Source organism: Sturnira hondurensis, unplaced genomic scaffold, assembly GCF_014824575.4.
Source record: "Sturnira hondurensis isolate 20B ecotype Veracruz unplaced genomic scaffold, ASM1482457v3 Scaffold0002840, whole genome shotgun sequence".
Lineage (NCBI taxonomy): Eukaryota > Metazoa > Chordata > Mammalia > Chiroptera > Phyllostomidae > Sturnira > Sturnira hondurensis.
The window spans coordinates 1,560,976-1,576,585 of NW_028075471.1; the positions used below are offsets into that span (position 1 = coordinate 1,560,976).

The 15,610-nt window shown below is 43.7% G+C and overlaps 1 protein-coding gene across 2 annotated transcripts in view; it reads left to right on the forward strand.

Annotated features, from left to right (window-relative positions):
- CACNA2D3 (calcium voltage-gated channel auxiliary subunit alpha2delta 3) overlaps window positions 1-15,610 on the forward strand; it is an 861,794-nt gene that overhangs the window by 553,848 nt on the left and 292,336 nt on the right. For both annotated transcript variants that reach the window (XM_037040694.1, XM_037040695.1), the window contains exon 13: window positions 7,125-7,258. In XM_037040694.1, the coding sequence (XP_036896589.1) occupies window positions 7,125-7,258 (134 nt within the window). The remainder of the gene's footprint in view (window positions 1-7,124; window positions 7,259-15,610) is intronic.

Genomic DNA, 15,610 nt, shown 5'->3' on the forward strand with positions numbered 1-15,610 from the left:
TCAGCACCCACACACCTTGCCCAGTCTGAGGTCGAGGACCCACCATCCGTAGAAAACTTCTTGCTCGACAGTCTGGTAGCCATGGAGACTGTTCTCAGCCAGAGAACCTCAGACATGTACCCTGGAAATGAATGTCTGGGGACATGTATACCCCTTACAGCAGTTCTCTGCTTCTTCCAATGTACTAGCAAGATGCAGGGAGGCCTGGAGCTCACTAGTTTATTTTATTCTGTGCATAAGTAGGCCTTTTCTTGAGGGAAAAAGCTCTAATGAGGCAAAGCAGCAAACTACTTTAAATACATTAAAACTGTTGTTGCCACTGGACAATGGCTTGAGGAATATAAAGTTCTGAGTTCACACTATTGGGTAAATAAGTGAACTGGGAAAACTGAACAGAGGGACTGGGACCGATGAGCCCAGATATGCCAGAAAGCTCTGATGACCTTCTCTAATGCTCAGTGTGCCAAGATTTTAAATAAGTACTTCCTGAATCTCCTTCAGAAATCACGGTGGATAGAGTGTTTCCCAGCTGTGCAAATAAAGAAGGGCCTCTGTGTTTGGGTTCTCAACCAATCAGTCATCGTTAGGTTGAATGGAAATGCCACATGAGTCTCTCTTGATTGTCTGCTCACCTTGTCCCTCTTTGATAGGTCAGTGGTCATTCTCTCCTTTTTAGACTAGTGGCCTAAGCCCTCCTCAGAAGTTCAAACCCATAGTTTTTTTCCAGGAAAAAATTCATACCCTCTATATTTCCAAGTGTCTTGGTGCCTAAAAGATAGCTTCAGACTTATGAGGCCAAAATGGGTGTAGGAGAGGTAGGGCGAAAGTGGCAATCAAAGCTTACTATTTTGGAACACATGGAAGGAGGCGAAATGGCAGTTACTCAGATATCTTCATGTGATATTTTTGTACCTTTTGACTAGTGTCTCCACAATCCCCCTAATGCTGAGTCCCTGGTAACCATTACTTTACTTATTGTGCCTTAAAGTTAAGCCTTTTTAGATTCCATATGGATTCCACATATAAGTGATATCATACAATGTTAGTTTTTCCTCTGTCTGACTTACCCTCCTTAGCATAATACCCTGTAGGTCCATCCATGTTGTCCCAAATGACAAGATTTCATTCTTTCTCATAGCTGAATAATACACTGTTGTGTGTGTGTGTGTGTGTGTGTGTGTGTGTGTGTGTATTGATGGACACTTAAGTTATGTACATTCCATAGAACTTAAAGATTGTGCTGCTGTTGTTTATAGCGACCAAGGATGACAAACTGAGTGTCAGGTAGAGTGCAAAGTACTTTTGTGTATTATTCCTGTTGGCCCTCACTAAAGCTCTATTAGGTACTTGAGAAGAAAACTGAGATTTAGTTTTCTTGTTTCAGGTTACAGCTGGCAGGTGGCAGAGCCAGGGCCAGGCCCAGTTGATCCAAAGCCTGAGCCTAACTCTTCACCAGGGTATGAGGTTGCCTCTCTTCAGGGAGAAGAAAATCATGTTTCATAAGGACTCTTGCATGTCTTCCATAACTTGAAAGACTCAAGAAAAAGAAATGTAGAGGTTGAGAAAAGACTTTATCAGCTAATACAGACTAGGCTGGGATTTCTGCACAGCCTGTGTGTTCTAAGAATGGTCCTGCCTCAGCCAGCGTAGGCGTGTAGTTCTGTTTCTGACATTTTACGAATGGGGACATTAAGGCTCTGAGAGGAGATGACATGATGGTTGGGCTGTGGGTGCTGTGATAGAGCTACAGACAGGCCAACGTTCCTAGCTCCATCATGGAATCCTTTACATGATGAAATGTAAAATGTAGTATTATGTACAAAGGAAAAGGTCTGTTTCTAAATTTGAGAGTCTGGCTGATCCTGATGGCTTTACACCCAAGTGCCCCATTCTCCAGGTGGGCACATGCCCGCTGGGGCTGTGGGGTGGGCCTCTCCACCCTCATGGTCATTCTCTCCTGGTCAGTTCTTTCAAAGTCATCGAACACGTGCCCTTTGGCTTTAGGGTCCAACAGGCCTCTTGCTGGATGTCTGTGAAGATCCAAGGAGATGTGGAGGTAGAAAGTTGTTTTAAAATTACATATATTTTTACAGAAGTGAGTGCTTTGTCTGTAGCATATGATGCTGCTTGGGAAGAGGAAGATGATGGAGAATACTGCCAGAGTGTTTCAAGAACACTATTGTCCAGAAGGGATGTAAATGAGGGCACACCATCACCTTCACTGTCCTTCGTTGCCCTGAGAAGACTGGAATCTGGGCACTGGCTTTGTCACCAGCATGTCTTATTCAGAGGGGAAAGAATATAAAGACTCAATGGGAGTAGTGTCCATCACATCTGAGGTGGAACGAAGACCTTAGCATGGGAGGTAGACAGCCAGGGTCTCCCACTGAGGGGAGCAGGCTCAGGGCTCTCAGCTCTGACGTCATGGCAAAGCAGTCATGAGTGATGGAGCACCTCATGCAAAGGCACCTTTTAGACAAGGGACCCTTCAGAAATCTCAAAGTAAGGGTGGTAGAACTTCAGAAATACAAAGTACCAGGCTGTGTGTGGTTTATCACATTGAGTAGTTATAACCTGTAGTTCACAAGAGACTCTGCAAGGGAATAAAGTAAATAAATAGATGTTACATAGAAAAATGAGAAGACCATTTGTAATAGGTGGCTAATTACAGCATTAATTACTCCTTGGTAATTACCGAATGATTGCTGATTCTGTTTTCCTACATGATATATGAAGTCCAAAAAGGCACATTAAAGAAGAGAATAAACATTCAAGAGCTAGAATTTAAAAGAAAAAAAAAGGTGGGGGAGTGGGAAGGGGGGAAAAGGGCCAGTTTGGAGAATGTAAAGGGAAAATAAGGGAAGCGTCTATGGTTACAGCCAAAGCATCCAGCCCTCAGCCACTTCCTGTTATCCATCAAAAGTCCATTTGTTAACTAAAACTTAGATGAAAACATTTAAAAACAAGAAGAGGCTTTCAGAAAAGTTTGAGATTTTAATGGGTTGGGGTTGGATTATTAAATTTGCATTAAACTTTGCAGTATACCTTATTAGTATTATTTGTATAATTCCAGTTATTCTTACCTTTTATACATCCATATCTCTGGTCTATGTATGGAAATATAAGTTAGCACTGTGGGCTGGGTATTGAGTAGCTTTTTGGTGCTAATTAATGAGCATGTTTCAGAAACTTCATGGAGAACCACACACTTCTACACCCCTTCCTCAACCTTTCCTAGCCCCACAGACATGGACAGCCCAGTGGGCACACCCTGCTTGAGGAGGACCTCTCAGCAGCCATGTCTGTCCTTTTTCTAACACAGGAAGAGGCAGTGTCTTCAGTGGTTAAGAGCAGTGTTTTTGATCAGATGAGCCTGGATTCAGATTGGTGTGGGACAAATCACTATGTTCTCTGTGTTCTGTTTCCTGGCTGTACCATGAACACAGGAGTGAGTGAATCAGAGCAAGAGTCCCTGCTTCACGAATGGTTCCCACTAACTTGTGTGCCTGGCTCTGGGAATCCTGTTTCCCGCAAGACAAGCACCAGTTTTTTCTAACATCTCATGGCCATAATATTCTAGTGAAAGAGAACATAGGATACAAGCAAGTCAATTCAGCAGCAGATTAATCTGCTGAAGAAAGTGAAGGCAGGGTGAGGCGAGAGGAAATAAGTTTAGACAGCTGAGCCCTGCATGATAAACAACACCCAGTCCCGGAGAGATTGGAGAAAAGGTATGCCAGGCAGAGGGTATGGAGAGAGCCAAAGTCTGAGAGGGGAATGGACTTGGCCTGTGAGTGGAAGGGAAAGGCCAGAGAGATGAAAAACTGAGACCAAGGGTGAGAAAACAAGAAGGGGTGAGGTCATTCACATGGGTGGCAGGCAATCAAGGGAGCGTCTTGGTGGTCTGGGTAAGAAATTGGGATTTTATTTTAACTCTAAATAGAACCTGTTCCAGAATACTAGGCATGGAGATGATAACTGCTTTATAATTTTAGATGCTCCCTCTGGCTGCTGCAAGGAGCCTCGATAATGTGGAGAGGGTTGTGGGGAGGCTGTTGCTGTACTCTGGCAGAGAGACCCTGGAGTCTGGGGTGGGCTGGGGCAGTGGACTTTAGATACATAATGGAGACAGGGCCAGAAGAACACGCGGTGGATTAGATGTGAGGTGGGGTGAGCAAATGAAGGCTGTCAAGGACAGTTCTTAGGTTCTGGACCTAAATTGGGGAGTGGCGCCCTTTACTGAGATGCAGGAGACGCAATCAGGGGAAGGAGCATATTTGGTGAAGGACATCAGGAGCTGGCGTGGGACAAGTTCAGCCTGAGAATCCTGGGAGTCATCCTGTGGAGGTGTCAGGGGTACACTTGGCTGTGGGTCTGGAGTTCTGGGGAGAAGCCAGGTTTTTGTAGCTTCTCAGAATTTTGCCTAGGACCAGCCGTGCCAAGCGGGGACGATCTCTGCTCCATCCTGTCCAAATGTGTGGTGGTTTTTCCTTCCCACTCCCCTCTATGCTAATGAGCTGTCTTTCCCATCCTCCTCCTTGTGTTTGTTCCCTTTCTTCTCTTGGCCCTATTTTGGAAAACCCAAATCAAGGATTTTTACTATTGGCTTTGAGGATTAAAAAAATATAGACAACCAAGAAGAACTGCTCCTAAGAGATGTCGTCTTTACCGCACACTGGGCACAGTTCCAAAAAGGAATTCATCTACACTGAGAAGCGCTCACCCATGTCCCCTAATGGTACAGAACCTCCTCTTATCAACATAGCAACAGCTCTCTTAGCTGTCCTCTTTGTCTTGATGGTCTAAGACCTTTCCCTCAGAACCACTAGAGAAGAGATGAAATGTCTTTCTTACTCAAACACTGCTTACAGCTGCTATGTGTGGAAAGGTAACTGTGGATGTCCCCTTTCATCCAGTTGCCCTCTTTAAAACTTGTCTTTCCTACCATGTCTCCAAGAAGGGCCACCTGAAAGTCCCATGAAAGCAGAGTACCGATGGATCTCCCTAACTTTGGTGCCTGATACCTGAGAGAGGGTCGAGGTGCACATGGGCTGCACTCTCGGCTGCATGCTAAAACAGGAGCTCAAAGCCTGCTCCTTTGGAATGGCCCTGTTTCCCCTGGGATAGGCAAGGTTCTGGCCTTTGCTGGCAGGGTGGGGATGGACAGGAGTGACAATGCATGTTAATTAGCACTGTGCAGAGCTGTCATCAGGAAGCCAGAAGCCACATGGTCCCAACCTGGTTTGGGGTTGGCACACCAAATTCAAACCAGCTGGCCTTTGTTTGCAAATGCCCTGGGAGGCTCCCAGCCCTTTCTGGACAACAGAAGGGCTGGCATTTCCTTACTCTGAGCCCTGTTTTAGACACTAAGAAGTTCTGTAGACACTGTAGAACTCTGCTGTGACAGCCCTGGCTTCAGAGGCACACATATCCTCTCTGATCTGTTGGCAATAGGAACTAACATGAACTCGCTATATGGGCTCTCATTAAAGGCATGGGGACAAATATAACTGTGTCCAGCAGTGCCCCCTGCTTACCATCCTTCCATGACTGCCTGACTGTAAGATGAAGCCTAAACTCCCCTCCAAGGTCCTATGTGATGGTTCCGGTCATTCCGCTAGTCTTCTAGCACACTGCCTGCCCCCGCTTTTTACCCCAGTCACTCTGAACTGTTTCCATTTCCTAGAAGGGTCCTGACTCTGACCTTCGGCCCTTATTCACACTCCTTGCTTTACTGGACACTCTTTAACCCCTTTTCCTCTGGCTAACTGGTCCTCATCCTTCAGGGTTCAGTGGTACTGACCCTTCCCTGGCGTTGCCACCTGATTGGCCATCCCTGCTGTGTGTCCCAGGAGGTGGGGGTCCTGCCCATTGTGTTAATCCCTGCTTCTCCAGTGTGAGGCACCAGGAAAGCTTCCCATAAACGTGTGAAGGAAGGGCCCCCCCTAGGGTTACAGACCCATGCTCTGTTCATCCCGTCCCTCCTAACATCACCCAGTCCATGTGTATGAGGCCAACAGGACTCCAGACTAAAGAGGAACACAGCAATGCTCCGAACTCGAGATCAAAGTGACATTCCCGTACCCAAGACAATAGCGTGGTTGGAACTCTTTCTGCTACTTAGAAACCAGGGCTACTCAGCATATTCAAGAGGCAAGTCTGGTCACTACATGAGGGTATGAGCTGGCGTTTCTGCCTCAAACACATAAAGGGCAAAATTCTGTGAAAGCAAAAGGCACAGAGTAAGAGACTCACAGTCCTTCTGTATTTGCTGTGGGTTCACCTTCTGCACTTGTCACTGGATGCCCGTGAGAATATGTTCGGAACACACATCCTTGGCCTGCCTTGGTCGTCTTCTCTTTAAAGTGGCACCGCTCTCCCTGCTTCATCATGTTGTGGAGAATGATGAGACCGAGTCCCTCAAGTGTTTAGCAAATTCCGTGTCCCTTAGTAAGCACTCCAAAACTGACTATAGCCCTGACTGGGTGGCTCAGTTGTTTGGAGTCTCATCTTATAGACCAAAAGGTTGTGAGTTTGATTCCTGCTCAGCGCACATACCTAGGTTGTAGGTCTGATTCCTGAGTAAAGGAGGCAACTGATAGATATGTTTCTCTCTCACAGCAATGTTTTTCTCTCTTTCTCCTTCTCTCTCTCTCTCCAAAATCAATAAACACATCTCAAGTGAGGATTTAGAAAATTAATTATAACCATTGCTGTTGTAATGATAAAAATGGATATCCTATCAATTTTGTGGTTTATAGTTTTCCTTTTGGAAAGAGACTCACTAAAGTGAAAAATAAAGGTTACAAAGTGTCCTGTGAGAGGACTGCCGTTTCTGCCAGGGAAGGTGTATATGTATATGTACAGAAAAAAGTCTGGGAAGACATTCTCTAAAGAGTCAACAGGGGCTTCCTCTGGGAGGTGGGCTTATGGTTGATCTTAATTTTATTTCTTTGCTCGATGATATTTTCATGATGACATGAAAATGATGACAGAGGGGAGATAGATGTTTAGAAAGAAAAAGAAAGGACAGGACTTAGCTAGAGGCCAAGAGGGCATGGCATGCTGGAGTTCTGACGTGCAGGTCTGCCTGTCTGTTACTGAACTGGGCTCTCCCTCAACAGGATTTTTCACCCAGATCTCCACCTTGGCTGACGTGCAGGAAAATGTCATGGAGTACCTCCACGTCCTCAGCCGGCCCAAGGTGATCGACCAGGAGCACGACGTGGTGTGGACAGAAGCTTACATCGACAGCACTGTGAGTCCACGGGGCCTTGGGGGAGCGCCTGAGGTTGCGTCCTGTGATGGGGGAGTTTCCTATGTTCATTCCAGGGCACAGCAATCATATCACTCTTCCTCAATAATGCTGTTCAATGACATTTTCCTTTGTTGTATCATTTGCGTGAGTCCCCTTGGCAAACAAGGTTGGTGAAAATGTAACTGGCATTCTGGAAGGTGGATGATCAGTACAGAAACTCACTTTTTGATTGTGTCTTCTGCTCTTCTCTAGTTACTTTTTTCCTTCCCACATGTATACAAATTCTGTCACTGTCGCGGTGATTACGGGCCTGTTAGAGTCAGTCCTCGCCATCTGAGAGGCCCAGTCCTGGTGATGAATCTTTGGGTCTCAGCTTGGGAAGGCAACTGCAGCTCAGCCCTGGCAGTGAATTGGAGCCGCCACAGAGGCCACAGCTGTGTTTCCTTCCCACAGACGAGTGAGAAGAATATGCTTCAGTGGTGGGTGCATAGGCACCGCGTTGTTTTTGGAACTCAGGCCAAGGCTCATTCTGAAGCCGAATTCTAAGCAAGAGATTCTGATGCTGAATTAGTTTAAAAGGAGGAGCTTTGCCAATCGTCAAACAATGGCTTCGTGGCCTGGTTTCTTGTATATTTTCAGGGTGATTTTTCATAGTGATAATGAGTCTGATGGGAGTGGCGTTTTTCATTAATTGATTGTAAATGTTCTCACAGGGCCTCTCTCTCATCGTTTTTGTTGGGATTAACATCACATTAATCACTGTAACCCAGACATAGCTGTTCTCCAGAGTGGTCTCAATGGCTGCTGTGGGCCGGCTTTTCTCTCCAGGAGCTCTTACTCCTGCTGCATTTCTGGCAGCTCCAGGCAAGTTCAGGGCAGGAACCACACATGGGAACCCACCATACGGGCTCCATGGCTGCCTGCTCCACCTCGGCCTTAAAGTCACAGATTGAGGATAGAGATGTGAACTGGTCAAGAAGGAAGTAGTGTCCCTTCCCCCAGGAGAATCACCCAGAGTATGGAATAGAGAAGGGTGTTCAGCTGAAAAGCCCGGTCTGGTTAACAGGGAGAACTTGGGTTTGTATCCCTTTCAGTCTGACACCAATTTAGTTTGTAATCATGGAAATGAAATAATAACTAAGTCACCTCTTTTATATTGGCACCACACTAAGAATAACAATTATAACAACAGTGATGGTCCTATCTCTTCTTCTGTGTGGTTGAGGAAGGCTGGAAAGGCAGGCGTGCAGAGGGGGGAATGTGGCTAGCCAGCACTGAAGTGATCAAGTCACCCAGTGGTTTTGTATAGACACCCTAGCCAGCCAGTTTGACCTGTCATTTTATTTGTTTCATCAATTTTAAAAGTATCAAACAAAGTCTCTAAATTAAAACATAGTAAGTACACCTGAATAGAGAGACAGATCAGTGGAATAGAAGGTCCCAGAAAAAAAACACACCCACCTATGCATAGAAATTTAGTATGTGATAAATATGGCATTTCAAATTAGTGGGGTTGATGGGCTTTGTACTAGATGTTTTAAGAAAACTAAATAGCCATTTAGAAAAATAATAGTTCTATTCTTAACATTGTAGCCAAAAAAGAATTTCAAGTGGATCAGAGCTCTGAAGTGTGAAAATGAAACCGTACAAGAGTAGAACACAGTGTAGGTCACTTCCTCTGTGACTGAATTCAGAGAAAGGCTTTCCAACAATGACTCCAAAATCCAGATTCAATAAAAAGAAAGATGAATAAGTTTGACCTCTTAAAATAAAAGCAAAACAAAAACCAACTTTTATAAGTAAAAAACTATCATAAGCAAAGTCAAAAGGCAAATGATAAAAATAGGAGAAAATATTTGCAATATATAGGGCACATAAAGAATTAATAATCCTAATATATAATGAACTTTTAAAAATTCAAGGGGAACCCCCAAATTTCTATAGAAGAAAATGAACAAAACACATGAGCATGATAAAATTCACAGAACTGGCTTTTAAGCATTTGGAAGATGTACTACTTCACTCATAATAAGAAAAATGTAAAATGATATATAGTGAAACACCATTTTGCACCTATCAGAGAGGCAAAAACTAAAGGTTGAACTGTACACCGTGTCGGTGAGGCTGTGCGAACGGGAAACTCACACATCGCTGGGGGAGACAGAGCAGGGCATTCTCACCTTGACCTGGCCATCCCCCCTTGTCCCGGCAATCCCAAATGTAGGAATTAACCCTGGAGATGAATCTCAACAATGTAAAAGTAAATACATTCTGTTCAATACAGAATTGCTCATAATTGCAAAATACTGAAAGTTATCTACATACCCAAACATAAGAGATAGGTGGATAAAGTATGGTATAGCCACACAATGCTAAAAATCAAGAATGAGGATGGTTGCTCTTGTTCAATATGGAGTGCATATATTGCGAAGCAAAATGAGTAAAATGCAAGAGGATAAACAGGGTGCTACTTTCTGTCTAAGAAACGGAACAAGAAGGCATGAGTTATCTGCCTATTTTTACAAAAAGAAACAAAGAGAAATCAGAAATCAATAGAATTAGTTATCGACCAGAAGTGGGAGGGAGGGCAAAGGAGAAGGGCCAGCGACAGAGAGAGACATTTCTGAGCTATCGTTTTGCCTAGTTTTAACTATTGAAAGCATATTAATGTCATGTTTTCAAAAATGGAAATAAATAAAAAATGGGGACAAAACTAGTAGTGAATACAAACAAAAGCAAATGAGTTTAACTACACCTCAAATGAGCAGAAGCAAATTACCCAGAAAGGGAGGAAAAAGAACTCACCTTTTGGATATAGTAGTTACACACAGCATTAAATTTTGAACAGTACTCTGACTATCCTCAGGCTAAGAGGGGAAAAAGGACTGCAAATAAATATTAAACTTTTGGTATCACTTGTAGTAATGTGGGTATAGCAATTCTGAACTCATTTTGTGTGTATGGTAAGATGGGGCAAATGTGTAAATGGGGGAAGACAAGGCAGACACCTGTGGGATGAGACTGGATTGAAGGGTCTCAGGACTGAAGCCCCAGCTCTATCCACTGCAAGGACCTAGAAGTGGCACCTGAGGAGCAACCCCACATCTAGAAGCCAGACCCTAGTTTCTAAGAACCATGACCCCCTAAAAGGAATCAGGGTTCGTCAGAGAAACTGTCAATTCCGGGGGTTGTGCAGGGAAAATACTCCCCAACCCCCCACCCCAAATAAAAGCTTGGAATATATTGTTCTGGGAACAATGAGGTCATGTCAAGGAGACACTGGAGTCAGCTCTCTCAACTCTTGAACAGTTTGAGCCTCTAAATAAGAAGGACAGTGATGGACTAATCCTGTAGACTAAAACAGAAAAATCTATGTGTCCTTACAGATAATAAGTAGCTAAATAAATCTCAAAGCGATGAGCAGGCGGACAGGACTGCAGTGTAAAAATGCAGTGCGCACTGGTAGCTGTGCAGGGAGCCGGGGCGTCTGAGAATCACCACTCTGCAACCATTTTAGTAAAGGCTGGTTGGCGCAAAGGTGATTCGTGGGTGCTAAATCTGGGGTGAGGTTTTGAGCAGGATATTTTCCTTGTTTCAAAGAGCTTTCCTAGAGGTTTTGACAAGTTGTGAGAGGGTAAAATTGTATCTATACAGTGGCTGAATCCATACAAAATCTTGAGTGGGTCATCAAAATTGGTGTCACCCATGAGAAGCAAATGGACGGAGCATGCTTTTGGAAAAGGACACATCACACTTATAGAATATTCTGGCTGGGAATTGGTAACATGGTACCCATGGTAAGGAAGAAGATAAAGCTTTGTATTAAATAGGATGTCTTGCTTTAAGTATATTAATTACTTAAATCAACTGTTTCAGATGAACTAATTACATATATACATCTATGAGGTCTGTCCAAAAAGTATCCAGCCATGTGCTATGAAAAATACAGGTATTTATTGAAGAAAATACAAGATACAAGAAACATTGTACACAGATCCATGGCATCTCAGTCCCCTTCAAAGCAGGCACCTTGGGACCTCACAGAGTTGCTTCAGTCACCATCAGCTGCCCTGTTGTATTTTCCTGAATCTTATCAATGGTCTGAAATCTCTTCCCTTTCAAAGGTGATTTTAGTTTTGGGAAAAAGCCAGAAGTTGCTGGGTGCCAAATCTGGGCTTTAAGAGGGCTGAGTCACCTAGTTGGTTTGATGTTTCACAAAACAATTGCTCAACATGTGATGCATGAGCGGGCACATTGTTGTGATGAACCTGCCAAGCACCCGTTGCCCATGGTTGTGGCCTTCTGAATCATCCAAATAGTTTCTGTGGAGGAATGTTCAGGCTTAACACAAGATTTGGTGCAGATTCATTGCTCTATTTACTCGCTCACTTTGAATGCGATGGCCAACAGTACCCATGCTCACTCAACAGTGTCTACCACCCCCACTAACTAGTACAGTGAAGTCATCGCTGTTCATGCATGTACATTGTAGTCCACTCTCCTTGGCTGTCATGTTACACTGATGTCACACAAACTGTTCTTGTTATATTAACAATGGCTGGACTTTTCCAGACAGGCCTTGTGTATGTTTATGTACAGAGACCAGTTAAGAGAGAGGGAGAGCCCGTTGTTCCTCTAGCTTGTCTGTCCACTAATGAACTCTTGAAAGCAGAAGCAAAAAAAAATGGTCTGGGACCCACTCTGGATGAGCAGTAGCAATGGAAAAGTCTTTGAAATTTTGTGTTTTCTGTTAAAAATTTGCATTCTGTGCTATAATCACATTTACTTACTTTAAAATAAAATAATGGTTTAAGTGGATATTATTAAGTAAGATGGAACTCCAAGATAACAGAGTTCATTTATTATACCTTTTTCAAAAAATTTTGACGTACATACAAGTAACCCCCCAGAATATTCTTGTCCCTGAAATGATAGCTCACCGTCACCTGTGTGCTTTGCAAGTTTCTCTGTTGTATCTTTGCAAATAGACCTGATAAATAAATTTCCTAGTAGAAAGTTTTGAGGGTTCCTTCTCATCCTGGTTGCCTTGAGAGCCTTGTTGGGTCAGTGAGGACTTTGGGGAGAAAGTCTTCTCCTGTCACAGGCCTGTTTGGTGAGCAGAAGGCAGGCGCTGCTCCAACAGGTGCCTCTTGGGCCAGGAAGCAACATTCTCTTTAAGCTCATCTGGGCCTGGATTCTGCCAGGACAAGAACAAAAGCCCCCTGTCATTTATGCAGGGTCAATATAGGATCTGTATATAACTCATCAGCACAGTCTAAATTCTGAGCTGAAACTTTGGAACCACTTAGAAAACAATGGGGGTTAGGGGTTGAGGTCAGCACGTTTCAAGCTCATGACTGCCCTGACACATCCAGAGCAGTCCCAGACCAGCTTTCAATAATGAAAAAGACCAAGCTCAGGAGCACTTAGCATTGGCACAGGTGACTCCATTTATTACCTGATTTCCTGGTGGGATTGGTAGCTATACGATTTTTGTATATTTCTACATATTTAAAATCTACCTCAGGATAATAGCTAAGGGCATTTAATTTAGAGTAAGAGTAGCCTCGGTTCGAATTCTGCATGTATGCCGTATAAGCTATGCAATTGTAAGCAAATGACTTAGCTTTTTGAGTACCACTTTTCTCATTTACAAATGGGGATAAAACCTGCCTTCCACCGTTGACTCCAAGGATTAAATGTCTGTGCATGATGAAAATGCAATAAATACTACCCATCATCATTCCCAATATCAGGAAATCCAGGAGGACTTTTTCTCCTTGGTTGTGAGAGTTTTAAAAAATACTCTTGTTTCTTTGAGCTGGGTCTCAAAGAGACTTCATGGGAACTACAATATGGCTTCTGACATTTAGATAATAGCATTCAGGACTCCAGTATGATGAGTCCCTTGAAGGCAGTTTTTTTTCTAGCGATACACTTTTATCCTTTGGAATTCATTTTGCTGTAGTGCATGTTGTGGGTCCGACACTAACATCTAGTGCTGGTGCCTGGGGCAAGTGTCCCTAAGGAAGACTGCTGGTTGTGCGAGACCAGCCGAGGAGAGTACATTGCAGCCTTATGGAGGTAAAAACTGATCATCTTGTTCAAGGAAAGGCAGGTGTGGTAGGAGGCCCTTAGCTGCCTGTCCCTTAACTGACTCAGTGCCCTCCCTTTGCTCTGAAACCATTGTACCAGTTGCTCACAGCCCACCGGACATTTGGTCTGGAGGTCTTGCTGGCATACAACACCTACACAGATACCCCCCAGCTGACCTGCAAGCTTAAGGAAAACCAGTCAATCCTTCCAAGCCTGTGGGTGCACTTGCCATTTTGTCATAATTATAAATTAGTTGACTATTATTTAAACCAATGAAGTCTCAGTGTAAAAAAGGAAGTTGTTACTTCTGTGACTATGTAAATGAATGCCTTGGAAAGACTCTAAAGAAAGTTGCTAAAGTTACCAGTGTGTTAAGTATGGGCAAAGCAATCGTGAAAGACCAAAAGTCTTTTCTGCATTCAAGGAAACCTACCCTTCCCCCCTCCCTTCCTTCCTCCCTTCCTTCCTCCCTTCTTTCCTTCCTTCCTTCCTGTAGGGTAGTTTACCTTGATTAGTTTGGTTCCTCTTAAGCTGACGGGGTAGATCTGGTACGTAGATTAATGTCTGCTTATTGTCTCACTGCCTCTTGGTAGCCTTCAGGAGCTGTGTGCTGCATGAAGGATAATGGTCTTCCCAGATGCAGCAAGGAGGGCCCCCAACTGGTGAGAGTGTGATTGCGGATCCCAGCTGGAACTGCCAGCACACTCTGCAATGTGGGTCAGCCTCGTTGGGACAGCTGTGTTAGTTTTCTATTGCCACGAAATGGATTACTACAAACTTATCTGCTTAAAACAACACAAATGTATTATCTCCTGGTTCCCCTGGGTCAGGAGTCTGGGCACAAGTTAGCTGGACCCTCAGCTCAGGGTCTCACAAGGCTGCAATTAAGTGTTGGCTGCACTGCAGTTCTCATCTGCAGCTCAGGGGCCTCTTCCAGGCTCATTCAGATTGTTGGCAGATTGCAGTCCCTTGCAATTGGAAGACTTAGGTTCCTGTTTCCTTGTTTACTATCCACTGTGGGTTGTTCTCAGCTCCTATAACCCACAGTTCCTTGCCACATGGCCATGGTATAGTTCACATAGTGTTTACTTTCTTCCAGGCCACCAAGAATACACCTCTTTGAATCTTCACCTTCCTTTAAAGGCATCTTTGATTATGTCAGGCCAACCCAGGATAACCTCTCTTTTAAATAACTCAGAGTGCAATGACAGTTACCTAATGGGAGTGATATCCCGTCATACTCACACTCCAGGGGCAGATATTTTAAGAGACATGTACTTAAGGAGGCAGACATCTAGGGAGTATGTCAGAATCCTGCATACTGCAACAGCCTCCGTCCATGTACTATGGTCTCAGAAGAAATCATGATGCCAGAAGGTGATGCCCCAACACCTCCTCCTGCCAACACAGGACAGCCGTGTCTGCTCTCCATCTGAATGGCTCTACTCACCATGGGCAGCTGGAAGCCCCTGATTCTCCTTGGGACATGCAGTCTGAAATTGGCTGTGATTTCTTTTAGAATCAGAAGACGTCTGACCCTGATGAGTTCTGTAATTTCTACCAAATTCTAAGAAAATATATATTCATTCAATAGTAAATTGGGACGCTTGATCACACAAGTTTGCTTAATATGGTATTAAAAGTCTTCTTTCTCCTTAATTATCTGGTGGTTAAGGCAAAAGGAATTCTGTTTGCTTGACTCATCAGTGATTATGGTTTAAAACCCAGCAGCAACGAATGTAATTATGTAAGTGATTTAATGCTTAAATGAATAGCTTAAGATGACCTACAAGTAAAGTGCTTTTCCTTTTTATTAATTATGTATTGATTCACATAGTTCTGAGTCTGAACAAGCTCAAGATACAAGTTCAGGAACAGAAGCTGAGTTTTAATTCTTGCACATGAGAGTCAAGGATTGCCCTTAACCAAGAATGATCTAGAATGGAGACTGACAAAACTGCCCTTCCAGGGCCATCCTCCCGGCCTGTTACTACCAGTTTGATGAAATATTCTGTTTCCTGCCTGGCTGTTCTATTCAATTTGCTTTCTTGGTGAAGCCCAAATAAATGAATTAATGTTAACAACATTAATTATGTTTCATCTAATAAGAGCTCATGTATTAATTGACAAAACAGCAAACACCAGAATTCTGAAACTCATGGGCTTATCAGAATACAAGTCATGCACAGTCATTATCTCTTAGGTGCAGAGCAAAAAAGTCACTAACAATGGAATTTGTTCCATTTTGTAAGCAAA